This window comes from Fonsecaea multimorphosa (genome assembly GCF_000836435.1).
Source record: "Fonsecaea multimorphosa CBS 102226 unplaced genomic scaffold supercont1.5, whole genome shotgun sequence".
Taxonomy (NCBI): Eukaryota; Fungi; Ascomycota; class Eurotiomycetes; order Chaetothyriales; family Herpotrichiellaceae; genus Fonsecaea; species Fonsecaea multimorphosa.
Window position 1 is genome coordinate 309,649 of NW_015971639.1, and position 26,795 is coordinate 336,443.

Genomic DNA, 26,795 nt, shown 5'->3' on the forward strand with positions numbered 1-26,795 from the left:
TCCTCAAAGACGGCCTCTCTCCTTCCTCTCTCTTCCTCTCCCGTGTGACGTCGAGCCAGAATACCCTCCGTAATTCGCATGAGAGCCAGTTGAACAGTTGACCAGGTGACAATGGTGCAAGAATTGCGTTTCGACAACCAGACCGTGGTGGTCACTGGTGCTGGTGGTGGTCTCGGAAGAGCATATGCCCTCTTCTTTGCCTCGAGGGGTGCCAACGTCGTTGTCAACGACTTGGGCGGTTCCTTCAAGGGCGAGGGTGCCGGCACAAAGGTCAGTCTGAAATTATCACATGCTCCGCCAGGTCTTCCCAATCTTCTGACACTCGTACCAGGCCGCGGACGTCGTTGTCGACGAGATCAAAGCTGCCGGCGGTAAAGCAGTTGCCAACTACGACAGCGTCGAGCATGGCGATAAGATCATCAAAACCGCCATCGATGCCTTTGGCCGTGTTGACGTCCTCCTTAACAATGCCGGTATCCTCCGCGACGTCAGCTTCAAGAACATGAAGGATTCGGATTGGGATCTGATCAACACCGTCCACGTCAAGGGCGCATACAAATGTGCAAGAGCTGCATGGCCATATTTCAGGAAACAGAAGTACGGCCGAGTCATCAACACTGCTTCTGCTGCCGGTCTGTTTGGCAGTTTCGGTCAGTGCAACTACTCCGCAGCGAAACTGGCTCAAGTCGGCTTCACCGAGACCTTGGCCAAAGAAGGAGCTAAATATAACATTATCTGCAATGTTATTGCTCCCATTGCCGCCAGTCGGATGACCGAGACCGTCATGCCTCCTGATGTGCTTGCCAATCTCAAGCCGGATTGGGTTGTTCCTCTGGTTGCTGTCCTGGTCCATCCGTCCAACACCCATACGAGCGGCTCGATTTTCGAAGTTGGTGGCGGTCACATCGCGAAATTGAGATGGGAACGTGCGAAGGGCCTGTTGCTCAAAGCTGACGACACCTACACCCCCGGCGCCATCCTGAAAAAGTGGGATCAAGTCAGCGATTTCTCCGAACCGGAGTATCCTAATGGTGTCGCCGACTTCGTGAGCAAGGCTGAAGAGTCAGTGAAGCTACCACCTAATGAGCAAGGCGAGGACATTCGGTTCGATGGCAAAGTCGTCCTGGTGACCGGCGGCGGTGCTGGGTATGTTCTCCCTGATGTTCTCCGCAGCTGACCTTTAGCTAACATGTTCAGGCTCGGCCGGGGCTACTGTCTTGCTTTCGCTAAGCGCGGCGCTTCTGTCGTTGTCAATGACCTGATGAACCCAGACACTGTTGTGCAAGAGATCCAAAAGCTTGGCGGCAAGGCCGTCGGCAACAAAGCTTCGGTTGAGGACGGTGATGCCGTTGTCAAATCAGCTATCGACGCGTTCGGTAGAATCGATATCTTGATCAACAACGCTGGTATCCTCAGAGACAAGGCCTTCGCCAATATGGAAGACAAGCAATGGGATGACATCATCAACATCCATCTTCGTGGCACCTACAAGGTGACCAAGGCAGCATATCCATATATGGTCAAGCAGAAGTATGGCCGAATTGTGAACACGACCAGTACGAGTGGTATCTATGGCAACTTTGGTCAAGCTAACTACGCTGCCGCGGTAAGTTTCTCAGATTGTACTCTGGACGTCTGCTAATCTGAGCAGAAACTTGGTATACTCGGATTCTCTCGAGCTCTCGCGTTAGAAGGCCGGAAGAACAACATCTTTGTCAACACCATTGCCCCTAATGCCGGTACCCAGATGACCCGAAGTATCTTGCCCGAGGAATTGGTGCAACTCTTCAAGCCCGAATATGTTGCTCCTCTTGTGCTCGCGCTATGCTCAGACAAGGTCCCAGAACCACCAACAGGCCTTCTTTTTGAAGTCGGTAGTGGCTGGCAAGGACGGACACGATGGCAAAGAAGCGGTGGTTACGGATTCCCAGTCGACGTTAAGTTGACCCCCGAGCACGTTCTCGAGAAATGGGACCCGATCACCAATTTCGATGATGGCCGAGCTGATCATCCTGAGAGCGGTCAGGATGGTCTCAAGTCTATTATGGCCAACATGGAGAACAGAAGCAATAAATCAGAGGAATCAGAGTCCGGTACAGACTACTTGGCAGCAATCGAAAAGGCTAAGAAAGCACAAGCCAGTGGCACTGAATTCGTCTATGACGACAAGGATGTGATCCTTTACAACTTGTCTCTCAACGCAAAGAGAACACAACTGCCCTTGGTTTACGAAAACGATGACAACTTCCAGGTTTTGCCGACTTTTGGAGTTATTCCCTTCTTCAGTGCTGTTGCACCTTTCTCAATGGACGAAGTTGTTCCCAACTTCTCACCTATGATGTTACTACATGGCGAACAATACTTGGAGATCCGAAAATTCCCTATCCCAACTGCCGCTAAACTGATATCGTACCCTCGACTGGTAGAAGTCGTCGACAAGGGCAACGCTGGTATTGTCGTGACTGGGACCACCACCAAGGATGCAAAGACTGGAGAGGATGTCTTTTACAATGAGTCCACTGTATTCATCCGAGGATCCGGTGGCTTTGGAGGACCCAAGAAGGGAGCCAACCGCGGCAACGCCACGACTGTCTACCAGCCCCCCAAGCGAACTCCTGACGCCGTTGTGGAGGAGAAGACTTCTGAAGATCAGGCTGCCTTGTACAGATTGAACGGCGACCGGAATCCCCTTCACATTGATCCTGAATTCAGCAAAGTCGGCGGCTTCAAGGAGCCTATCCTGCACGGTCTCTGCTTCATGGGTTTCAGTGGCAAACACATTTTCGAGACATACGGCCCTTTCAAGAACATCAAAGTTCGCTTTGCTGGTACCGTGATTCCAGGCCAGACTCTGGTGACTGAGATGTGGAAGGAGGGTAACAAGGTTATCTTCCAGACCAAGGTCAAGGAGACCGGCAAGCTATGCATTGCCGGTGCTGGAGCCGAGCTCTTGGGCTCTCCCAAGCCCAAATTGTAGATTATGTAGCAAACACATGTCTGGCTGGATTCAGGTAGCATAATCTGAGGAACTTGACAACATGGGTTTAGACGTTCTGCATTAGAGAATTTCAATTCATTCATCCGTGCATTGAGGACTGTTAATGCCCAAGTGGAGTTCCGAGAAAGGCCGGCGATGGAGCACCTCGATCGACTTGCCCATGACTGCTTATGGGGCCTGACTGGAGACCGCGAGCGTGGAGTTGATACTCGAAAGTGCCCCAAGTACCTCGGCAAATCAAACAAACTTCATATATTGTAGTAGCCTAGAAATAAGCGATTTGTGTGCTCCAAATCAGACACAAATTCTCTCTATGAGATTTTACGGCTCAATGGTCTAGTGGTATGATTGTCGCTTCGGGCGGGTTGTTTGGCCTCTGGTTGAAAAAGCCATGAAATGTGACAGGCCTCGGGTTCGAATCCCGATTGAGCCCTTTTTTGCTTTCCTCTATGGAACGATTACACTGGGATAGACATTATCAGGAAAAGCTACTCTGGTTTAGTAGGATTGTCCCATCTTTTTGGGCTCTAGGGTCGAATGGGCGATAAGTTGAGGTGAGCGAGTGAGTATCCAAGGCATGTAGAATATCACGCAGGTATGAATGTGCTCAACCCAGCCTGGGGAAACCACCCTGCATGCCTTGTCCACCAATTCGAGGCGTGAGAAACTTGAAAATAGAGCCCGAGCAAAGTCGTGAATGTGCGGACGAGAAACAATCCATTCAATACGATATACGGTATACCAGACTTCACCGCCAGCGTGTGGGAGAGATCAATCATTTCGCAAAAATTCAAGCAGCTCGAAGCATTCCCCTCCATACCACATGGCTGGAGTTGACCATCATTGTGTCTCATCAATCGACTCCTTTCTCTGTTGTACTGCTTTCGAATAATGTATATGTAGCTGAGGAATCAGAACATTTACGAAAAGATACGGGATACGCTCGGCTGAGTACATGGCGTGGCGGAAAGTGACTACCTTAGGCCAGCCCACAAGTGGAATAAGGTCGCTCGGAGCCTGGTGAGGCCCGCCTCTAGGGGAACTAGACACCCATGTCGCTCATCCGTTATCATTATTTCTCTCAGCGAACAACTTACTCATGCCTAGGCAGCACGCAGGGAGTGGCACTGCGCCTGGAAGAACCTGAAAAAGGTCCAAAGGATAATGCTGTGTCCTCGCTCGTCCCTCCGTCGATGTCTACTTAAGCACCACCATGTTCAAATCGACCCGCAGCAGTCGGTGTGATGTGGCTTTACTCGGGCGCATCCAAACGCTCCGCTAACTCCAAATCCTCCTCGTCATCCCGTCACCGTGCGCCGACCTCCTCCTCATCGACTCCTCCCCCTTCCCGACAAACGTCTCCCAGCTCCGCCCTCGCCGAAGTTCTGAGAAAGAATCCCTTCCGAGCAGGCTCCAAGGAGTCCCTGCCCGCTGCCGACAGTCACGAAGACGATGAAGATCCCTCGGTGCCCTTGAACAAGGACCTGCTGGTGCTCGCCGACTTCTTCCCGGACGTCAAGGTCGAAGTCCTCCGTGAACTGCTCGTCCGGTTTGATGGCGACAGCAGACTTCCGATAGCCACGGAGCAACTCTACAAGTACAAGGCAGAATGGGCTAAAGGCCGATTGAATGTCCCGCCGAGGAGTTTGGACGAGCCACTCCCGCCCGACGAACTTTTCAGGACAAAGGAATACAAGGATGCCGTGAGACGGACGGTTGGACGCGAATTCAGTGCGTTGGGCAAGAGTGCCATCGATGCTGTCCTCGCCGAAGTCAACTTCTCATACACGGGCGCGAGGCCAACCCTCCAACAGTTGACAAGCAGGTCGTGGAAAGCGACGTTTGCAAACCTCCTCAAGAAGAAGCGATCTCAGGCCGATCCTCCATCGATCCTGCTAGACAGGACAAAGACGGATCCCGGAGGACCAGGGTTGGTCGCAACAGGGTCTCGCGACCTGGACAACGAGTTATCCCGGCTGTTCTCCTTACCCGCGCAGTCGTCTCGAAGACCAAGAGATCAACAAGTCTCCGACCTGGAACTCGCTCAAGCCCTCAATCTAAAGGAAGCCCAAGAAGCGGGTGCCCTCTTTGAATGTCAGGTTTGCTATAACGATGTCACGTTCGAGGACGCCTCATTCTGCACTCAGTCGAACCATATTATTTGTCTGGACTGCATACGGCATACCCTCCATGAGGCCCTTTTCGGGCAGGGCTGGGCGAAATCCGTTGATGTCGGGCGCAGCACCTTGAAATGCTTGGCCGCAGATGATTGTGACGGACATATCCATCAGGACCTTCTCAGACGTGCCCTCCACCGCTCCGACAACAAGTCCAGCGTCGAAACTTGGAGGAAGTTCGAAGACCGCCTGGCGGAGCACAATCTTTTACACTCCGCTTTACCACTCGTCCGTTGCCCTTTTTGCTCCTACGCCGAAGTCGAACAGATCTACGATCCGGACACGGTCACATCTGTTATTACATGGCGTGTTCGCAAACCCACCACAGGCATCCACACTATCTTATCCATCCTCCTTCTCGAACTCCTCCCAGCAACCATTCTCCTTCTCCTACCCTTCTTCCTCATTTTCCCACATTACTTCATCACCCTTTTCTCCACGTCGCTAGCCCACCTAGCCGTCAAAACCAGTACCACGCGCTTTTCATGTCGGAACCCTTCGTGCATGCGGAAGTCGTGCCTCAAATGCCAAAAGGCATGGCACGACCCGCACGTGTGCCACGAACCATTGATACTCTCACTCCGCACGACCGTCGAAGCAGCCCGCACCGCAGCCATCAAGAGGACGTGCCCGCGCTGCGGGACCTCGTTTGTCAAGTCCTCGGGCTGCAACAAACTCACCTGCGTGTGCGGGTACAGCATGTGCTACCTGTGCCGCAAAAACATCGGCAAGGCCGGCGCCCCCAACGACGAAGGCGGCGAGGGCTACCGGCACTTTTGCGAACATTTCCGCCCCATCCCCGGCCAGAAGTGCCAGGAGTGCGACAGGTGCGACCTGTACCGCGCCGAGGACGAGGACGCCATGGTCAGGAGCGCGGGCGAGGAGGCCGAGAGGGTCTGGAGAGAAAAGGAAGGCATGGTCGGCGTCAAGGGCCTGGAGGATGCCGTGGGTAATGTCGCCGGGGAGGATACCGTCTGGAAGAGGTTCAGGGAGGGGAGGTGGACCGTCCAGGGCGTGTTGGATTGGGTTGTGGAGAGGGCGGTCGTCGTGGAGGTTGAATGAAAATAGTATCATCAGGCGGAAGATCACGCTTTCATATTAAAATACTCATGGCGGGAAGTTATGTGTTGCCTCTAGTCTTTGATCTGTATTTTCAAGAGCATGAGCCGAGACAATGAAGGTTGATGGCCCTCAGGACTTGGAATGTGTGACCTGATCGCTTCACGTACTCGTCATTGGCACTTCAAACGGAAATCAAGAAATCTGGGATACAATAAATGTTGATAACCGGCGATATGCCCAGCAGCCGTAGAACCCACTCAAGGATCCCTTGGGATGGAGGAAAACGAAAGCCCGCCTGCTAATCTATATTGCAAATGCCTTGTTTCCTGCTCTCCGATTGGCAGGGGCCCCCTTTTTCGACGGTTAGAGGAAGAGCTCAGGTTCCTCAGTGCGCCCCAGCAGTCCACCATGCTGGAGGCATTTGTCTTCTCTCCCACCATTACCAGAGTTCAATCTCAACAGCAGGAAGCTTCGGGAGGCCAAATGGAGTAAACCATGACAGACTAGCCCTGGATCCACACATCGAGCGGAGAATGTTTGTCCCCATGTGAAGAGCTGGGTGAACCTTGAAAGAAACGCCGTCTTTGATCATCATCATCATCAAGGCTTGTGCCTGTACACGTGAGATCGAACGGGGTATTCACACCCAGTAGATCAGAATTCGGCCTCGGAATTCCTGATCGACCAGTCACAGGCAAGTAGCCGCAGGGCTTTGATTGAACAGCAGCTCAACTGCCCTTGTATATCAAGGCCTTGACTTTGGGGGACGCCTTAAAAGTATAGGCTCAGCTCTTATATCTCCTTCGAATAAGGCTGTGCAAGATGTGGCCTCAGCATAGTCTTTCTCTTTTCATCCAGAATGAGGCGCGGAAACAGCTGGTGATGGCTTGTCGTCGCAACTGCTGATGTACAAGCAGGGAATCAAGGATGAGTTCGCTATGATATCAAGTTCCTTGGAAATCTAACCCTGCCGCTGAGACCTTCCTAAAGTAGGGGTAGGAATGGGCAAAAGAAGAATCTCAAAATGTTCCCTCGGATGTCGCAGCAAGCACTGAAAACTGAGAACAAAGCCTCTAAATTCAACTCCTTAGCACCTTTTGACCAGATGAGACCATTCTGTGGTTACTAACTGCTGGAAATATGCATTAGCCATGACCTGCGCCATCGTGCTCGTCTCTAGGCGGGTGGTAAACTCAGGTTGAAGTGACAAAAGATGGTGGTTGACGAAATCCACATAAAAGATGATTTTAGTAGTGAGAAATCCATTCCGAGCTTGAACAACACTGCTTGGCACTCATGCTTCAGAGCACAAAGTGGGCACGTCCGTTGGCACTCCATTGTCGTCCGCTTCGGAGGGAGGTGTGAGCATCGTTGTGTCGGGAGCAGCTGCCACTTCTGCCTCATGGACCACTACATCATCCTTCTCCTTTCTTTGATTGACAAAGCCTGGATCAGGAGACTCCCAGGCATAGTCAACCCACTGAGAGCCGATGACTCCTCGAATCCCTTTGGCGAGTTCGCGGATGGTTTGGCGACGCGCCAGAGACCACTCATGATCGGTTACGGAGTCGGAGGGAGTGATGGTCCCTGGTTCGGCATCGAGATCGTCGGCTAGCCCATCGAGAACGCTTCTCCACACTCGCATCGTCTCGTCGAGCTCTTCCACCTTACTGACACCCATGACACTGACGCCTAATTTCTGCGGAGGCAAACTGAGAGAGTGCCCATAGGACGCGTCGGCGGTTCCTAGTGGGCTACCCAAAGAACCAACCTTGGCGCCTTCCCGAAGCCAGGTTTCAAGGGCGAATCTGACTGCAACGACTTCGAGCTTTTCTCCTTGGGCTGCTGCCCATTTCGCGGCGTCGATGCAGGCTTGTCGGAGGCCATCCGGGGCAGGATGCCAATTGCCCATAGCTCCTAGAGGGGGTCCGGTCGATCTCAACAAGCCCATTCCCAGAGGGCTAGCATTTGTCACAACATCCACACCGGCATTCACAAGACGCTGGAGACCATCCGAAAGCAGTCGAGTGTTCTGAAGGGTGAAGTTCGCATACGACTGAACAATGTCCAATGGCTCTCCAGTCTCTCGTAGAATCATTTCAGCCAGCTCGCAAAGAACCAGCACGGGGTAACCGGAGATACCGATATAATGAACGGTGCCTTCTTCATCCCGAATACGACGGAGCTCTCTTACGGCGCAGAGGACATCTTCCGGCGACACGAATTCGCAATCGTGGCAATAGACAACGTCGAGGTAGTTGGTCCTTAGACGTTTACAACTTCTTTGGACGCTTTGTCGGACCCAAGATGGGGAATAATCGAAGATGTCGGCGGCGACGCGGCCGACCTTTGTAAGGATGAAGTACTGATCCCGCGGGTGGTGTCGTCTGACTAGGTCAGTGTCCAGAGCAGTCCCGAGAATCTCTTCCGCCGGTCCATAGTAGGGGGAGGTGTCAAAAGCATGGATTCCTTGGGCGAGGGCCTTCTGGACAAGAGAAGTGGGACCCAATGCGTATGGATCGACATTGTACTGAGAAGTAAATATCAACACATGTCTACTTTTTAGAGAGAAATTGTTTATGTACCTGGTAATTGAAGGTGGCGGTCCCGAAGACAAGAGGGGGGAGGGAGTTGGAAAGTGGCGAGTTTAACCTGGGCATGGCTTAGCACAATGTATGAGGTCGTGGTGAAAGAAGGAGAGGTCGAGTAGTCGAGGCAGGGTGGAGGTATGTAGGAGGAGAGTGCCAATGTAATACCTTTGTCGGGAATTCTGATGGATGGTGGAATCAATGGATGACACGAGCCACCAAAGTTAGAGACGGAAGTTTTGCAAGAGATGGCGACAGCGCAGTGGGGCAGTCCAAGGCATGCAAGGGAAAGGTTCCTGCGGCTGATATCGAGCTAGAGAACCAGAAGGAGGAGTGGGAGGTGAGTTTGCCGGTGGCCTAGATGGTTCTCTGGGGAGCAACCGAGTGGAATAATTGGAAAAGCACTCGATATGTGGACCGATATGCGCCCGAATCAATCTGATGTGATGCTAGCGGGATCAACAATGAATTAAGAAGTGCCAGTGGCATAGCAGGATTCTCGCTTAAGCACGCAACGTTAACTCTTCAAGATAATGCAGGCCTGGACATGGCGAAGCAGAATCAAGGACGACGCCACCCAGATCCATGACGCCCTCATATTGGCTTGGGCGCAGGTGACAAAAGAGATCTCGCACCTTATCGCGCTGCCGCCTGCCACTCCGTCAATACCCACTTGTATCCCGCTGATTTTGGTGAGCAATAGTGGTCCTGGATACCCTGATCGTCTTTCCCCATTTCCTCCTCACACAAGCATCCAAACTTATCGGCCCTGGCTGATCCATGGCCCCCTTTGTAGCTGCCAACACGTCAATGTACCTAGGTATCTGGTATGTAATGGCCGTTCGCTTGTAGCAGGAGAACAATGCGTCTTTGAGTGTGTTATCATTTTTGGACGTGCTCGAGCGCCAGGAGTATCGAGTTTCCCCAACTCTCTCCCCTGGTCCTCTTTCCCAGTCTGTCGTTCTATACACGTCTGCATTGGCTTCCACTCCAGCCACATATATGACCAATTCAACTTGGTCCCAATTTCCTTCTTGAGTGGAGAGTCGCTCATCGGGCTGGAGCGGCGTTTGTCCCCCCCAACCCAAGCCTGCAGCTATGGCAGATCTGATCCTAGGGACACCACGTCGGTCTGTCCGCTGTCTCCTTCATATAGACACCATTCCCTGGAAATCCGACAGAGCATCCATTCAAGACGTGAATACCCCATTCTCTCGCTGAAATATTCTAGCGTAGACCCTCGCCCATGGTATAGCACAATCGATTTTTACAGTAAATTTCCATCCAACGCCGTCCGCTATGCATGAGAAATGATCGTCGAAAGAGAGGATTCGAAGGGCGAAGTGGTGCAGGCCGGGTTGGCCATCCAGTCTCGTTACCGTCCTTTGGAGACGGTCAGCCACAAGGGAGATCAAGTTTTGTATATCTTGGGTCTCCAACCTTCTTTGATTTCTTTTTCCATTTTGGCCTTGTGCTCGGCGGCGCGGGCCTCCATCTCTATTCGTTCTCTCGCACGAAGAATCTTGCTCTGGAGGTAGAAGGATCCGCCACCGCCTTTCTTCGGCTCGTTGAGGTCGTACAATTTCTTGAACCTCTCCATGACCTGTTCCATATTGGTGGCGCCACCTTGGGGGGGCTTCACGTTGAGGATTTTGCAGGCTTCGTCGAGGGTCATGCCGGAAGCGGCGGCGGTATTGGCGGCGCCCGGGTCACTTTTTGCAGCAGCCCTTGCATACTGTGTCGATGCTTGCGCTTGCTTGTATGCCTCTGCAAACGCTCTGCCGAAGACTCGTCCGCCGGTCAGGACGATCTGGGCAATGATTCGGTGCGCCTGCTCTGGTCAGTCCTGGTTCCCTGAAGATGGGGGGAATCCCAAAATCTGTAGATACCTACCATTGACTCCTGTCAGCGAAGCAACAAGATCAAAGTGGCTGATGGCCGCGATGTTGGCAATGGCGGAGTGTTCACTTCTTCTTCTTCTTCCTCTTCTTCTTCTTCAGACAGAAGCTGCACGAAATCTTTTTGCTTGTCGCCGATTCCGACCGGCGAATCTTCGCCTAAAATTGCGCGCTTCTCTCAAGGTCACGTGTCGCATCCCTTGAATTATGACTTGCATGGATGGATCACCGAGCAAGTGGCTGATCATCACGTCTCTGCTGGCTCTGCCGTCTCTGCCTGCGCTGTGCACATGCCTTTGCCGCAGTCAAGTTGTCCACAAGACCAGATGTCCAAATCGCCGAGCACTCAATACCTGACCCTTTCAAGCATGTCTATCTCATCTGTTGTTGCTATTCTGCACCACCAGCCTCTACAACTCCATCAGGCTATTCTCACCTAAGTCTTTCCGTCTCCGCACCGGTGGCGTCATCTATTTAGGTATTCGTGGACCAGTCATCCTCATGACCCAGCATTACCCGGTGTATGGCAGCATTTGGTATACATTGGTTCCCCGTCCCAACTTCTGCTTCAGCTGTGCTGATAATTGAACAGAAACACCCTGGGTCACATCAATGTCAAGACCGTCCTCATATGCACCTCCGTCTGATTCTTCCTCCCAGCAGGCCTGGGACTCCAACCCCCCCACATATGCTGCCTTCTCTCCAGCATCCGCCTCTGGCTACTCCGCCACGTCCAAGCAGCGCTCTACGATCATAGTCCACAAAAAGTCGCCCTTACTAGTAGCGACACCACCTCAGATCACTCGAGCCCTAGCCCATTCACATCCCTTCCTCCTCCCGCTGAACAAACTCGCCGGTCTTCTGTCATGGAGCACCCAAGATCCGTGGGAATCGTACCTGATGGTGGCTGCCTTCTGGGGAATCACACTGTATGGGAGTGAGATTATTCGCTTTGCAAGTCCGATCATCGTAGTAGTTGGTCTCATACTGGGAATGTACTCCAGACGCTGGTCGCCTCTGTCGTCGACCACCAAAACAGGAGAGAAACATACGGCAAAGGGCCACAAAAGGGAACCTTCGGAATCTCAGTCGCACCATAAGACTCTTGATGAGATTGTCGAAACACTACAGGAGTTGACTGCACGGTGCAATGTCCTGCTGGATCCCTTCCTCAAGCTGACCGATTTTCTTTCTACCCAGACGACGCCAACTGCCGCAACGACCCGGCCGGCATTGACGACCCTCTTCATCCGTGTTCTTTTTGTAACCCCGTTTTGGATTATCCTGAATCTTCCGCCTTTCTATATTCTGACTCCTCGAAGAGTCATTCTCGCTGTTGGCACAATAATATTGACCTGGCATTCCAAGCCAGCTAGGGTGTCTCGGGTTATCCTCTGGCGTTCTGTCTTTATGCGCAAGGCGGCCGCATTCGTCACTGGGCTGGACTTTGATGCTTCGCCGAATACCAAACCCGGAAACCGACCATCAATTGGGGCCAGATCGAAGTCTCAAGGTGACCTTGCATCAGAACTTGCTACCAAGCGGAAACCCTCGTCTGGCGTCCGTTTCACTTTTATACTATACGAGAATCAACGGCGGTGGCTGGGTTTGGGGTGGACGACTTCTTTGTTTGCATACGAGCGCGCCCCTTGGACGGATGAACATCTAAACCCTGCTCCATCAAAAGAGGAATTTGAGCTGCCCGATGTGGAGGGTGGTTTGTCCCGGTGGAGATGGATCGACTCGGACTGGCGAATAGAGCATGGAGATGCTAAGTCGCATAAGAGGGCGACAAGCGACGGCAAAATAGGCGCGGCCGGCATATCTGGTAAAGCGGCTGCCGACGATGGTGGAGGCTGGATATTCTATGACAATAGGTGGGAGGATGGAAGGAGGGAGGACGGATGGGGGAGATATACAAGGAGACGCAAGTGGTACCGTGATGCGGAACTTGTCGAAGCAACACCGAGCGTTGAGGACACACCAAGTGGTACTCCAGCACAACCTTTGTCTGACATGGAAGAGGACAAGGTGAGGAAAGCCAAAGAATTTGCCAAAGGCGCAGGCGGATCAGGGGACACGGTTACCGCCGACTCGGGACCTCCCACAGAGAAGCCATCTGGACCAGATCCAAAATCCAATGACGCCAGCAGCACTGTCAAATCAGCAGCGGTGAAGAAGCCAGCCAGCTGGTTCTCGAAAAGAGACCGCAGTGATAGCAAGAGTTCTAGTGGAAAGAATACAGGCCAGCTCAGCACACAGAGTGACCGGAGTCGCGATGGGCCGGAGGACGACGTGCTGGATAAATGGCGAGATAATCCTGGACATCGAGCGTTCAGTGTTCAGGAGGACGTTGCTATGAGCCTTGGATAGGATGGTCTTGGTGCTGGAGGAAATGGTATATTTTGCATCGATTCCCCAATCACGGTCCACATGCCGTGTCGCAACAGGAGTAGCCACCAAATATATGTAGTTTCAAGTGATATCCTTGTTATTTGATATAGCCTGATTTTGTGCTTGTCCTCATCAATCTCAAGATCCGACCCATGAGTCCACGACCCAGCAGCGTCGACGTCATTCCGACCAGGATCCATCACCATCCACTTCTCCTCACTTTGTCCATCTTGAACCGCTCTTACCCTACGAGCAAGGGTTTGTGTGTCTGGATCAGATCGGCTCGCCCCCCTCATTGCTCGTAGTGTCCAAGCCACTCACTCGATCTCTCTGCCCTTGTGCCCTTGTCAAACAAGCCACCGAGCCACCTTGTGGTGTCACCCCAGCCATAATCCCGTGAACCGCCTTTGACGAGACTGACGTCAAGGACCCTAAGGACTTCGTTGCACGACGCCCAACCAGCAAGACAAGTGATATGACGAGTTTCACTTACTCGTAGTACCTACCTAGGTAGTATATATAGATACACACACTCCCCCCGAGCACAGAGCGACATAACTACAGACCCGTCTTCTGTATATCGTGATTTTTTTAAACCTCACACACACCAAACAAGGTTCTGGAACAAGACTAGTTCTGTATACATCATGTCTGAAGAACAGCAGAAGAAGCAAGGCGGTAATTTTACCATTCCCCCCTTCCTCTCTCCTTTGAATTCCTATTTCACGCTCCCAGCCAGACCTCGTCTCACGGGGTGATACGTACAAACAAAGAATCATGTTGTTGAAGAACAAGAAGAAGAAGGGGATAATTCCACTAACAACCTCTTCCCCCGTGAACTAGCATCCGGCGTCCTAGGCGGCTTGACCGATACAGTGGGCAACACGGTGGGCGGCGTCACGGTGCGTTATATATCCCTCTCAGCTGAAACGTCTTTTTTTCTTCCCTTTCTCCTGATCACGGTCCCTCTTCCCAACCCCCATACCATATATCTCGCGCCCCTTTTCCCGCCTAAAAAGTTTTCCCCGGCAAGCTAATGCTGTGAAAATTCGAGTAGGATACCGTGGGCAACACCGTCTCCGGCGTGGGCGAGGGCGTGGGCAAGACCGTTGGCGGAGCCACCCAAGGCGTACGTTTCTCAACCCCCGGGCATTTCCTTGCCATGTCCTTTTGGGGGCTCCCATAAAAGGCTCGAATCGATGGGCGACTGACTGGTGCTCGGTGTTGTAGCTCGGCGACACCACCAAGGCGGTAGGCAACACGACCAAAGACACCACGGACTCGATCGGTGGCAAGAAGCAGACCGCGGATAACCCGCTGGGACTATAGGTTAGTTATGGTCACGGTGGATTCATAGCTTGTGGCATGTCCAGAGGGAACGGGGTGTTGGTAGTGTGTTCTCATAGTACAAGCACGCCCATACAAAGGGTACATGTTCAGGATAAAGTTCCGTCCTGGGTTCCAGGTAGCGGCTATCTGGGAGCTTGTTCCATGCTGTAAAGCAATCCCCCGGGCTCAATGCTTTTTGTCTAGCCTCGGATATGCTGGAGAGCTTGAACACTCAATTCAAATCTCAATGTTTCGTGTGGAGGGGAACGAATGTCCAGTCCTCAACCCTCATAAGACCATACAAACGCTCCAACCTGGTGACTTCTCCCCAACATTCAACGCCGGCCTCCGCGCTACCAAAGCGCATGCATGCATCCAGTACAATCACAATCTAAATGCCAAAATATCATCAAAATCATGCTGTGATGTACCCATCGATCATAGATCAGGTACATATTCATCCTCATACCCATCCAAACAGATCAATCCAAAGAACGCTCGCCTTTTGCATTTCCTGCCCTTCCTCGTCCCGTCATCGGTGGTGGTTGGAGTTGCTGTTGCACTAATAGCGCTGGTGCTGAACGTTGGTGCTCGCGTGATCATGCCGTCCGTTGTTGTTGATGCGTCAACGGCACTGCTTGTAGCATGGCGATGGTGGGACTTGGGCGCATCGTGACAGCCCCAGAAATAACCGGGTGTCTTGCATGTGTGCTTCCTGTGCGGTTCAGCGGTCCTTGTAGCACTCGGACTCGACACCGTCGAGGACGGAGATGGCTTATATGTAGTCGAGGTGGCGTCGCGACAGCCCCACCAACCCGGATGCTCACAGGTAGATGACGATGGGTGGTGAGTGACAGAAGCAGGGACGGACGTTGTCGGCGGCGTCATTGTTGGCGCGATCGTGGTCGTTGTCACCGTGATATTGACTTTCTCATTGCATCCGAACCAGCCTGGCGTGACGCAGCTTGTCGTGGTATAGGTGGTGGTTACCACTGGCACCGTTGAAGTCGTGCTCGCGGTTGTAGTCTCGTCTAGGCATCCCCACCAGCCTGGAGTTTTGCATGTACTCGTTCTCGTGTATGTCGTGGAACTTGTAGTGGTTGTCCGGGTCGACGTCGTCGAGTCCGAGCCATTGCTTTCAAAGAACTTCCAATTGAAACAATCTACGCATTCGTCGTCAGGCACACAAGAGGGGACAGTCTTGTATATCTTGATCACGTTGTCGATGACGTTGTGGATCTTATGGTTGCCAATCCCGACACGCCAACCGTAGTCACTCACAGTATCGTAGACACATTGTTTCCCCGTGTGACATTGGGATTCCATGGCATAGCCGCCCAAAGTACATGTTGCTGTGGCACCATTGCAAGTGCCCATGAATACTGGGTCGGCCGTGTTTCCAAAGTGGTAGGCCCCTGTATACTTTGTGCGTGGTCTGTGGGGGTCTGATGATGGAGGAGCGGGAAGACCGAGGCGTTTTGCTGCGAGGTCATCACCGGGCGCTTCGAATGTTACGGTGGGCAGGCCAAACGTGAGACCGAGGAGGCTGGTGACGGCGCCGCCGAGTGAGTGACCAGCGAGCCAGACGTTTGAATCTGGGTATAATTCCGTAACATTGGTATATAAGTCAATCGCGGCTCGATAATACCGGTTCTCTTGTCTCAATGCCTGGACAACGCAGGTCCGGTTGCAAGTATATGTGCCGGTCTGGCAGTCGCAGACTTGATGCCAGAAGTACGAGCCACCTTGAGCACAACAGCAAGAGAAGAAGAGATTGTCGTTCAGTTTGTCCTTGGTGGTAGTTCCGTCTCCGTCAAAGACAGCAGGAGAAGTCCCCTTGAGACTAATAATGACTGTTTCATTGCCTTCGTTGGCAAATATATGACCTCTCAGACCGTCGCCTTCCCATCCGAATGGTGTAGAACGATTATAGCCTTGGCTTACATCGTCCCAATCTCCCTCGCCTGGGCCTGGGTTATACGCGTTGGCTGCCATAATGGCCAGGTTGAGGACGGTAGGTTTGTGCTCGATGTTGGGACCCTCGACCTGGTCCAATGTCCACTGCGAAGCATCAAGGACAGCCGGAATGCCAGTGAGGCGTGCATGTTGAAGATATCTCTCAATGCTCAGCGGTTGCCTGTCGACTAGTCGTTCAATCTCGACAGAATCTGAACGCAGGGTAAAGTGTGGCGGCGATTCGAGGGAAGATGTCAGGACATGGTCGTCTTCTTGGGTGAGGAGGACGGGTGCCTGCGGGCTGAAATCGTATCGTTTGTGCAGATTGGGATCGCGGTAAGTGCCTCGATGGAAAATATGTCTTAGGGTAAAGTCATGGGTGTCTGGTTCTTTGGGTGCAGGCACTGGGTACCAGGGATCGATGGCGGCGGGGAGTTTGGCCGCAGTGATGGAGGGTACAAGAGCAAGGAAGGACAACAGCATACTCGCTGTGGTGATTCTGCTGCCTGAAGTGCAAACCCCGTCTCTTGGTTTCCGGGTCTTCATATTGGAAGTGGATGTGCTGATGGTGAGTGAGAGATGGGAGGGATGGGAGGCTTGAATGACTGTTGACTGAGGTGGCTTTTGGGGTCTCGTGGACGTGGACGGGGAGACGGCGAGATGGCTCGATGGGTCTGGAAGGGCTGTGACGTCGAGTCGCCTAGGTACACTGCGCTAGGTACACCCACCCAACACCCAACTGCGGAGGGCACCTAAACATCACTAACCACATTCTACCGAAGTACCTGCTCGCTGTCTGGGTGCCTGTGACCAATCCCGTCATTCACATGTGTTGGACTGTTGGTGCCCTCTTGTTTCAGCAGTCAACAAGGAAACCACCCACCACGAATCCTCTGCGGATGAGCCGGGTCTGGGGTCAATTACGACGCCGACCTAGGCGCAGGTTTGTTGATGATTGCTCTTTGAAGTAAAACAATGCTCTTCTAAGAACCTCCCAGCCTGGCTGCCTGAGATAGGCTGACAGCGCAGTACAGAGCACAGAGTATTTGTCTGTCCACTGTTCCCGCACCCGGGACCATCACGTCTCCGTCTCCATCTCCATCATGTCCAGGAACGTCTCAACCGGGTCGACGAAGTCGAGACCCTCTGCTCTTTCCACAAAGTCCTTTACTCGTTACGAGCCTCCTGCTGCCTCCTCTTCCGCGGGTGCGGGTAGGAGTAGAGCCAGCACCATTCAATCCGTTACCTCTCTGAAATCCCCAAAGAAGCAGGACTCTTCACCCGAAGACATCTTTGAAAAGCCTATAAACGAAGAAGATGAGCCCGCATCCCCGGACCTGGGACGGGTCAGCAGCCTTCCAGATCGCTTTGATGAACTGCCTATAGAACTGGCAAGCCTGACCGACAGATTCATCGACTCCCTCAGTGCTAAAATATACAATGAACCGCCCACAATCGACCAGTTGTCGGAACTGTTTCAGGAATTCTATGCTCGAGCATCTGGAGCAATTGCTATTCACATATCCGCCCTCAAGTCCCGCCTCCATCGGGACCAGTCGCCAACACCCTCCAAACCTACCTCCCGCTCCAGACCTTTGCAAAACAAGCCCTCAAGTGATTCTCTCCGTCCATTGGACCAAAGAGGAGGCTCTCAGCAGATGCTAACGGCTTCTGAAGTCACCGAGAGACGCAAACAGAGAAAACTGCTGGAATACAAGAGGATTGTCCTCGAAGAGGCAGTGGAGAAGAGAGTATGTGAAAAGATCTATGACAAAATATGGAGACACAAAAGCACCCTGGATGAGGTCAGAGACGAGAAGCTGAGATCGAAAACGGCAGCGTTGGCATTGGTAGGGATAGGTCTGAAAGACCTGGGCATCGACTGGAGCGAAGATACTGAAAAATCGGTCGAAGACGTTCAAGCCTCCCTTGCTCCGGCGCGAGAGAGTCTGGCTAAGATGAATGAAGAACGCTATCCACTAGGGAAATTGCAGCACCTCACCACCGCCCATAAAGCCGTTGTTGATACTCTGTACTCAATACACCCTTCCTCCTCCTCTGCCGACGAGATCCTGCCGACCCTGATTTACACCTTGATCACGTCCCCGGTTGAAGGTATCAACATTATTAGCAATCTCTATTTCATCCAGCGATTCAGAGCGGCTCCAAAAATCGATGGCGAGGCTGCCTATTGCCTCACAAATCTGGAAGCTGCGATCACCTTCCTGGAAGATGTCGACCTGGCGAGTTTGAGGGCGGATGAAATGCCAGAAGGCCCCAAAAAGATACCATCGCAGTCGGAAGGAGAAGACGGCTCAGATAAGCTTGAAAACTTTCCCTTGTTGCCCGAGTCGGCCCCTGCACCCTTGTCTCCTACAACGGCCACTTCGACGTCCCACGCTACAGGCACAGCCATCCCAACAAGTCAAAATTCGTCGATCGTGAAGGCCCTTCCCGAAAAGCCCACGCCCACTCCCTCTACCCGACATCAACGTACATTTTCGGACCTTCTACAGCCCATAAGCAACGCGAATGAGGCCGTCCGCTCCACGGCAGAAGAAGGTTTCAAAAACATCTCCAATAGCCTGGACAACAGCTTTAAATTTCTTCTTGGCAAGTTGAAGGAACGAGGCACTGAAGGTCCCAATACTGAAATTATCCTTCCCAAGACGTTGGACGAGGCCAGGCAACTTGTTAGTCGACCTTTGACTCCTGACGAAGACGACCACGCTCTCAGCGAGGCAAGTTCCATACACGACGGACAGTCTAGCCCCATGCCCTCTAATCTGACAAAGACGGAAGAGAAACTGCTAGGCTTATTAGGAGGTCGAAAAGCAGCCGCCCGGGAGCGGAGTGTGGACAGCGTTCAGAGCAATGGAAGCGGCGCCGGGAAAAGGATGGGCTTCCTTTCAGGAAACACGAATTCGCCCCCAAATGGTGCTGCTACAACAGCAGCAGCAAGCGGGCCTCCGCAAAAGCCCACACCACCACCAGCCCAACCGACAGCCACCAATCCCCTCGAGACAGTAAGGAATTTTGGCAACAGTCTCAATCCAATGAGTTCCATAGGCTCTGCACTTGGTGGTGCATTTGGAAGATTTGGTGGCAGGGCAGCTGCTGCGTCAGCTTCTCCGCCTGCCGTACAGACCCCTCCTACTCCAACGATAGTTGTCGCCCAAGGGAACAAGCAAGATTCACCCGAGGAGAAAAATAAGCCAACGCCCGAAGCCTCTTTACGGTCGCCGGATCAAGACGAATTGGTGGCTATCAAGGCCATGCCGCCTATTACAAGGTTCATGAAAATAGCTGATGCGAAAGACTTAAGACTTGGCGAGGTGCAAGAGTTGCTTGCAGATTACCAGCGGCTTGCGAAGGTGTTGGGAAAGCTGGTATTGAAGGCTGAGGATGATGCTGAGGTGGAGACAGGCGAGGCAAGCGACATGGCTGAGGTTGGGCCAGACACAAGCGCAAGCGAGAAGAGCAAAAGTTGAAGACTATACTGGTTGTAGTATTTCCCCATCCACAAAAACATCTGAGAGCCGGCATCAAGCGAGTGACTCTTTCGGTCCTTTTTTGCAAGGTGCGAGCCTTCGGGAGCGACCAATGTGCGGAGTCTTACAACACTGCCCAAGCGGCCTTGTTGATGATACATTTCAGAGTTCCTCCTACCGAACCAGGGCAGTGTTTTGCGAAACCGGCATGAATGGCTTGACCAGGCCGCCACGCAGCTCTGCCATCGACTACAGTAGGGCATGACTCAATATGCCATGGGAGCAACACAGCCACTGTTAGTTCCGGGATTCGAGCCTCAACATCTTGAGAGATAGTTGCTTTGACGGTAAAACGATCACTTCCGAGGATGGAATCGTTCACAGCGACTCACGGCGCCGTGTCTTCATGACATGACATGGACCCAGGGGGCGATGCCTCCTCCTGGAGGAACCAATAACAGATCCCAGCTGACCCAGGGCACCGACAGTCTCTCCTTTGACTGTCTTCCAACATTGGTCGAAAGTTCAGGTCTTGAATGGCCAGGACAGGTGGAGCAAGAAGTCCATACGGACCTGACGACTTCACAATTGGGTACCGGGTCCTTGATACCCGGACAGACAGGGCTGATATAGACGTAGGTAGATGTATCTACATATGTAGTCTCTAAGGCATGTCCCGCACGTCCATATTTCTTACAGTAAGTCGTATATTCATCGAATTATGCGTCGAGCCTGGCTCCGTCCGTTGGTTCTTTCCCTCTCTATTCTGTCATAACTTCGTGATGAAATCTCACCCCATTGCAGGAGCTTCGTCGCTCGAGCAGGGCCAGATTCAATGGACAGCGCCCACTTGTCAAATGCCCCCGTTGTGTTTGTACAGTTGTATCGTGCCTTTCTTGTGAAACCACAAAACAAAACAGAAAAACACAAGGAGAGAGAAAGAGCGAGAGGAAACATCATTTCGCCGGCGATTTCCCCCTGATCAGCTCTCCGCCACCCTTCTTGAGCCCGGCCAGTTCCTGTTCCACGTCCCCCCTCTTCGCCTCGACCTGCCTCTGCCTCTTCCGCACTTCCAGCTCGTACTTGAGGGAGATTTTCCTCCTCTCCAGCCGCGCGGTCATCAGCCGCTGCATGTCCGTCCGGAATCTGTCCACGAACCAGTCTGCCGTCTGCTCGCGCTCGGCGTCGGTCAGGGACTTGAACAGGTTGCGTTGGTCGTCGGGCCGCATTTTGGTCAGGTTCGTGAGTCTGGCGGATAGGGTCAGCGGGGTGCCGTTGGCGTCGAGAGCCGGCTCGGGTGCTGATGAGTACCGTGGGTCCGTTGTGTATGGGATGGCGTCGAGCTCCGCCATGGTTTTGGTTTTGAGGATTTCCGGGTCGAAATCCAGGTCGGCTTCGGAGCGGCGATGTTTGGTAGCCAGTCGTAGAGGGTCAGAGATGTTTGCCGGTAAAGGTTTCTCTTCGTCAGAAGACGATTCGTGGAGCGAAGACATTTTGGACGAGAAGGCTGGTGGGTGCACAAGTGATCCAAGTGACTGAGGGATTCGGACCGTTTGAGCAAGATTGTCTGGCAGCGGTGCCGTCTCAGGGTCTGCCTCGAGCGACTTGTAGACGTTGAAACGATTGATCTGTTGCCGGCTCGATGGCTCGACCACGACAGCCGGCGCAACGTCGCTCAGAGACTTTCTGTGCTTCAATGGTGAAGGGCGAGTTATCGCCAGCTCTTCTGGCCTGTGGCCCCGTTTCACTTTCACTTTGCCATGCTTGGATGATGCAGCCTTAACCTCAGGGGCGATTCGAGTGCGTGAGGGTGTGTTCTCCTCCCCGATGGACGTCCCTTCTTCGATGTCGCCATCCTGTTCGGACCCTTCCCCGTCGTGGTGGTCGTCTTTCCCATACTTCGTTTGGCCGACACTGGGACCGAATCGTGCGCCGTGCACTGGGTCAAAGCCGTGTCTAAGTCTTTCAGCATCTGCCTGCGCTTGCCAATCCGCAGGGAGTCCTCCTGAAGTCTTTTCACGTTCCCCAAATAGTAATTTTGGACTTTCGAAATGGTGGGTGGTAGGCGAGAAAGGAGGCTCGGCGTTCCAGATGGGTGGCATAGTCCCGCCATGATGGAAGCTGAAGGAAGGTTTCGTGCGCCGAATCGTCTCCTCGGCCACGCTCATCGAGTCGTCTAGATGGATGCTTTGGGTATCGTCAAACGCCTAGAGCTGGGTCAGTCGGTGATGTCGTGCCAGCACGGGGGCCAGCAAAGCTATACAGACATTGTGACGGTGTTCAACGCTTGGTGAAGGACGGGAGAACATGCTGGGCTGAATCGCTGCTGGGTCTTTGGCTGCACCCTTTCCAGCCGGCTGAGCAGCAAGCTTTGAACTCGAAATCGTCAGTGTATTCGGGACGTCCAACTTCAACTTTGCAGCATCCCGGCGACTGATGGCTTCGCTGTTTGTTTCCTTGCTGTGACTCGCGTGTTGCTGCTGCTGCTGCTGCTGCTGCTGCTGCTGCTGCTGGTGGAGTTTGCGGCGGGCTTCATCTTGTCGCTGCTGCGACCTTTCACGGCCGGAGTTTGGCTGCGGTGTCAGTGATCGCTTCTCGGGGCGGCCTTGATGTGTGACAGATTCACGATTTTGAACGTATTGCTTAGCATTCATTTTGTCGTTGACAAGCGGCATCTTGCATCGTCAGTAACTCAATTCTGGAGTGTGAATTAGACACGGGTGGTTGAGGATGAAATGGTCTTGTTTCTCAAAGGCGTAAATGAGCAGCGTCACAAAATATCGCGTCGGGAACGCGAAAACACGTGCCTTCCATGAAATTGAAAAGGCTCGAGCGCAAGTCGTACGAGCTGCCGACTACTTCACATCTACTCGAAGCATGTTATCCCTCACAGATCATGCATCATGATGATTCGTAAGAGCTCATTACGTTTGACGTTTTCATGAGATTATGGCGTCCTCGTCAATGAGTGTATACCAAAATGTCGACAGGGTTGCCCGCTTCAAGCTGGCGCCCTTGTCCACACAGGCTGGTTGCGATCAATCACTAAAACCAGGCTATCAGGTCGAGCCAGAAGAAGAACCCGCAGCAGAGGCTCCCCCAGAACCTGAGCTCGGCCCGGAACTGGAATGCGATCTTGTGGCCTTCTTTCTCCTGCCATCTTCATTCCCACCATCCACTCCATCATTCCCTTCCCCTCCGAAAGCATCGTGATGGGCTCTTCTCTTGGGTCGTCTCCACGGCGTCATTGTTGGTGCCCTCTTCCAGAGCACTTCATCGTCACTGCTGCCCAGATCGTCGACTTTCTTCGCAACGTTTGACTCGCCAGAGTCCGCATGTGGGCCAGCATAGGGGCGGTGCGCACTGCCCAGGAAGCCGTTGTATAGCTGATTCGCTTTCGCGTCAACCTCAGCGTTAGGGTCCCAGATTGGGAGACCATCTGGTGGCAATGCCTCTGGAGACGCTTTACCCCGAGCATACTGCGCTAGAGAGCCGTTGATTCCTGTAAGTGACCAAGCAAAGACTGCAACTTCTCGAATAGCAGCCATGAACCCAGATTCTGACGAGTCCGTCATTGGGAAAGAAGCGGCGGGAGCCACAGTTGTTTGTTGTATTGTTGGAGGCATGACCGGCTCCGGCGCCCAGGGCGATGCAAACAGTCCGTTGGCATAATATGGAGCTTCCGTTGCCCCAAGTGTATGCGGGACCAATGGCCTCGCACGGCGGAGGATGACAACAAGACCATCTGAAGTACAAGAAACGACAGCTTCAAGCTCCAGTCGTTCTCCATTGGCGGCTCCTGGCTGAGCCTGTTGTGGAGCGGAGTTCTGCACAGGCTCATGGTCTGACAACGCCTCATGCTCGTTGACGACGAGATCGGTGCTCGTGGAAGGCGCAACATGATCTCCGTTCAGTTGGACATTCCCAGGCTCGATTCCGTCGACCTGAGATGTGGAAGCTTCTTCAGAAGCCCTCAACGCCTGATTATCAGTCACATGTGTGGTATCTTCGGTCTGACGAGGAGTTGAAGCATCCCCCATTGAGACACTCGAACCGGGGCGCGTGCCAGTCTCCAGAGGAACGCCACCATCGTCATCTTCATCGCTCTCATCACCCACGGATTCGCCATCAGCAATGTTGTTTGCTTGCAGAGGGTCGTGGTACCAGAATCTCAGGTAGGCGATAGAGTCATTAGCTTTGGCGCTTTCAATACACTTGACGGCGTCTTGAAGACAGGCCTGGTCAATACATTGGTAGAAGCTCTTTCCAACCAGGTCTGATGGCTGAAGACCCAGGATCGCATCGACGCCACTGGTGGCGAACATGACGGTGGAGGTGCGTGAGAAGCGATTGAGAAAAAGTGCAGCCCTCGGCTCTGGCATATGAGCAGCCGGTTCGTCGTAGAACTTGTTGGACAGGTATGACAACATGTGGTACCTGGGGTCCCGAGGAGATGAGGAGAAGATGCGCCGGATACCGGCTCCATCTAATGCTCTCTCTATTTGAATTAGTCAGGCTGCTTTGCGTAGAGGTGGATTCTCACGTACGTCTTGCTTTTGGTCCCCGGCGGTAGATGGCAGTACTGGCCACGAGGACATCGTGAACCACAGTGAAGACACATTCACAACCAACCCAATGGCCATCCTTGTGCTTGATGCGGCAATAGTTCATAACAGCCGCCTTGTCAAGACTGATGCCACGGCCGTGAACGGCTCTAGCGAAAGGGATCTCTTCTGGGTGGAAGTAGTCCCAGCATGATCTCCCCGTCACCTCGTGAGGAAAGTAGCCCAGTATGTCCTCGACCGAATCGGAACAATACCGGATTCGGGCATCCTGGGACAGATCTGGGAGCGGTCTCAGCAAAGCACGAACTGAAGCCTAGAAAGTTACTGACCGTGGATGGTAATGAAGACGGTCTCCATATGGACAAGATCAGAAGCAAAGCACAAAGGCAAGAGGCCAATGTGCACCGAGCAGCCCTAAAAGACGCTGGACTTCTTCACTGAGCATTGGGAGAAACAGTCGGCTTCTTAATGGTTCCTCAATGACCACCAGCAACCAATGAACTCCCAGGTGATAGGTCTTTTCTCTTGCCACCAATGGAAACACAGTACAGGTTGCGGGTGAACGGTGATGCTGGCTTGCAGCAAGTTCGTAGCGAGTGGTTGGCTCCAAGTTGAGCGAGAATGGAAATCATCCGAAAGGGAGGACAGGGTCTGTGCATCAATAATACAGAGGCGAAATGCAAGAAGACCAAGTGGGATGGAGGATTGACGTTCTAGCTCGGTGTGACGGTTGTCGGCCCGTATGCAAGCCTGCGTGACCCTGAGAATAGTGGCGTCGTCGCCACTAAGAAGAGCAAGGCTGGAGGTAGGAAGGACAGCTACGTTGTAGGGCCGGTTTCTATCCAGGACAGCCTCGGCTGCCCCTTTGAACGCTTTAGAGATACCTGGCAGTACTACGACGTGCGCCAACTCTAAATAAGTGGAAGAATGTACAGTAAAAGTCAGATAGCCATGAGGGTTTTCTAGCTGGGCCAGAATCAATGACAGCCCCAACACCCAAGGGGATGAGAGTGATGATTCAGACAGGGAAAGGCCCCAACGACCAAGGCAGCAGGGCAGCAGGGCAACTGGGCAGGTAGGTACGAGGTATTGCCACTCGACACTTCCGGCAGCGGCAGCGGCAGCTGAGAATCAGTTGCAGGGACTCGACACCCACTCGCCGACATATACGAGCCAATGATGCCTGGCTGGAAATCATAGACCAGTTAGTACCTGGTACTTGCAGGTGTGGAAATGGAGAATGGCTGCGGGCATTGCGGCACACACCGAAGGATAGCTAACGTTGGTGCACAGCATGAGCAGGGGGCGCCGCAACAGGGGAGCGAGCCAAAGGGATCAACCCCCGAGCACATGGTCAGATAGTCCAGTGCGTTGATGTTCTCGCATGCCTGCACAACACCCTTACGTCAAATGCCTATTGCTTTTGATGATAGCTGACTGGCCCAGCTTTGCTCATCTCGATGGTTCTGGTGGTTCGTATCCGTCTCGCCGTCTGTCCGGGGTCTGAACAAGACTTCTCAACCAGCATATTCGGCGCCCATGCGAGAGGCTGCTTTTCTTACCCCTCGGCCGTGTGTCACTCGACGGGTCGCATATCACAGACGAGTCCAGAGCGCAAACCACAGAAATAGCAGTTCGAGTTTCCAGTCGGTTGATCGAGGCATGAGGTCAAAAGGCGGTGTCCATGTCCGAAATGCCCACTTGCCAACTTGTCTGCTGTCTGGCTGCCCACTGATAGACTGACGAGGTGGCGCAGAGGGGAAGGGTTGACGTTGCTGGGATCAGTCCTAGAATAACCCCTGGGCGCCACCTATAGCTGAAGCAGTTAAGATAATAGCACCAATACGTGTCTAGGGAGCGAGTGTGGGTTAGTTCGAAGCGAGGTACCTGCTGGTCCAGGTGCCCAGCGAGGGCTGTAGTAGTAAGTCGTAGCGAGTCCTTAACGTCACAGGCGGTGCTAATGGTGATCACCCCCAGTTGGGCGCCAGTGGGTGCCAGTGGGTGCCAGTGCAATAATTGACACCAATGGAGGGGTCACTCGGGAAACCTGCTGGATTGGCCCAGGCCTGCCCCCATCTCGCTTCTTTAGTTGCAGAGCCAAAGCTCTTCATAGCTCACTGCGCTCATCCTGCGCAACTCCAACTCACATGGCATCGCCGATGACTTCCAATGTGGCATCAAGTCTCGCACTTTCATGTGCCAAATCTGGGAAATGTTTTGCGCCCCAGCAACGAATGACCGCCGGCTCTGCTCCTGGCCGAAAGAACTCCTCCACAGCTGCATGAACCACAAGTATGAACCCAAGCAAGAACCCGGTGCGGCATCAAGTATGCTTCA

The 26,795-nt window shown here is 53.1% G+C and overlaps 10 protein-coding genes and 1 non-coding gene across 11 annotated transcripts; 6 read left to right on the plus strand and 5 right to left on the minus strand.

The window, feature by feature from the left end:
• Window positions 1-111: 111 nt before the first annotated feature.
• On the plus strand, window positions 112-2,977 carry Z520_03320 (peroxisomal hydratase-dehydrogenase-epimerase; the record flags this gene model as incomplete). Its single annotated transcript, XM_016773832.1, has 4 exons — window positions 112-270; window positions 332-1,146; window positions 1,198-1,606; window positions 1,652-2,977. 4 exons carry the CDS (start codon window positions 112-114, stop codon window positions 2,975-2,977), a joined length of 2,709 nt encoding a protein of 902 aa, XP_016634778.1.
• Window positions 2,978-3,323: 346 nt separating this feature from the next.
• Z520_03321 lies at window positions 3,324-3,431 on the plus strand. The gene has a single exon. It is a non-coding gene; the product is annotated as a tRNA-Pro (tRNA).
• An 811-nt stretch (window positions 3,432-4,242) lies between these two features.
• Window positions 4,243-6,237, plus strand: Z520_03322 (uncharacterized protein; the record flags this gene model as incomplete). Its single annotated transcript, XM_016773833.1, has 1 exon — window positions 4,243-6,237. One exon carries the CDS (start codon window positions 4,243-4,245, stop codon window positions 6,235-6,237), a length of 1,995 nt encoding a protein of 664 aa, XP_016634779.1.
• A 1,294-nt stretch (window positions 6,238-7,531) lies between these two features.
• Window positions 7,532-8,897, minus strand: Z520_03323 (uncharacterized protein; the record flags this gene model as incomplete). Its single annotated transcript, XM_016773834.1, has 2 exons — window positions 7,532-8,767; window positions 8,823-8,897. 2 exons carry the CDS (start codon window positions 8,895-8,897, stop codon window positions 7,532-7,534), a joined length of 1,311 nt encoding a protein of 436 aa, XP_016634780.1.
• Window positions 8,898-10,236: 1,339 nt separating this feature from the next.
• Z520_03324 (mitochondrial import inner membrane translocase subunit tim16) lies at window positions 10,237-10,721 on the minus strand (the record flags this gene model as incomplete). Its single annotated transcript, XM_016773835.1, has 2 exons — window positions 10,237-10,656; window positions 10,719-10,721. 2 exons carry the CDS (start codon window positions 10,719-10,721, stop codon window positions 10,237-10,239), a joined length of 423 nt encoding a protein of 140 aa, XP_016634781.1.
• Window positions 10,722-11,335: 614 nt separating this feature from the next.
• On the plus strand, window positions 11,336-13,096 carry Z520_03325 (uncharacterized protein; the record flags this gene model as incomplete). Its single annotated transcript, XM_016773836.1, has 1 exon — window positions 11,336-13,096. The coding sequence occupies one exon, from the start codon at window positions 11,336-11,338 to the stop codon at window positions 13,094-13,096; it is 1,761 nt and encodes a 586-aa protein (XP_016634782.1).
• Window positions 13,097-13,764: 668 nt separating this feature from the next.
• Z520_03326 (uncharacterized protein) lies at window positions 13,765-14,446 on the plus strand (the record flags this gene model as incomplete). Its single annotated transcript, XM_016773837.1, has 4 exons — window positions 13,765-13,795; window positions 13,961-14,019; window positions 14,175-14,246; window positions 14,348-14,446. The coding sequence occupies 4 exons, from the start codon at window positions 13,765-13,767 to the stop codon at window positions 14,444-14,446; spliced, it is 261 nt and encodes an 86-aa protein (XP_016634783.1).
• Window positions 14,447-14,884: 438 nt separating this feature from the next.
• Z520_03327 (uncharacterized protein) lies at window positions 14,885-16,948 on the minus strand (the record flags this gene model as incomplete). The annotated part of the gene is made up of 1 exon (XM_016773838.1): window positions 14,885-16,948. The coding sequence occupies one exon, from the start codon at window positions 16,946-16,948 to the stop codon at window positions 14,885-14,887; it is 2,064 nt and encodes a 687-aa protein (XP_016634784.1).
• A 557-nt stretch (window positions 16,949-17,505) lies between these two features.
• On the plus strand, window positions 17,506-19,893 carry Z520_03328 (uncharacterized protein; the record flags this gene model as incomplete). The annotated part of the gene is made up of 1 exon (XM_016773839.1): window positions 17,506-19,893. One exon carries the CDS (start codon window positions 17,506-17,508, stop codon window positions 19,891-19,893), a length of 2,388 nt encoding a protein of 795 aa, XP_016634785.1.
• Window positions 19,894-20,849: 956 nt separating this feature from the next.
• Window positions 20,850-22,568, minus strand: Z520_03329 (uncharacterized protein; the record flags this gene model as incomplete). Its single annotated transcript, XM_016773840.1, has 2 exons — window positions 20,850-22,100; window positions 22,161-22,568. 2 exons carry the CDS (start codon window positions 22,566-22,568, stop codon window positions 20,850-20,852), a joined length of 1,659 nt encoding a protein of 552 aa, XP_016634786.1.
• A 384-nt stretch (window positions 22,569-22,952) lies between these two features.
• On the minus strand, window positions 22,953-24,815 carry Z520_03330 (uncharacterized protein; the record flags this gene model as incomplete). Its single annotated transcript, XM_016773841.1, has 3 exons — window positions 22,953-24,391; window positions 24,441-24,737; window positions 24,788-24,815. The coding sequence occupies 3 exons, from the start codon at window positions 24,813-24,815 to the stop codon at window positions 22,953-22,955; spliced, it is 1,764 nt and encodes a 587-aa protein (XP_016634787.1).
• Between the last annotated feature and the right edge of the window lie 1,980 nt (window positions 24,816-26,795).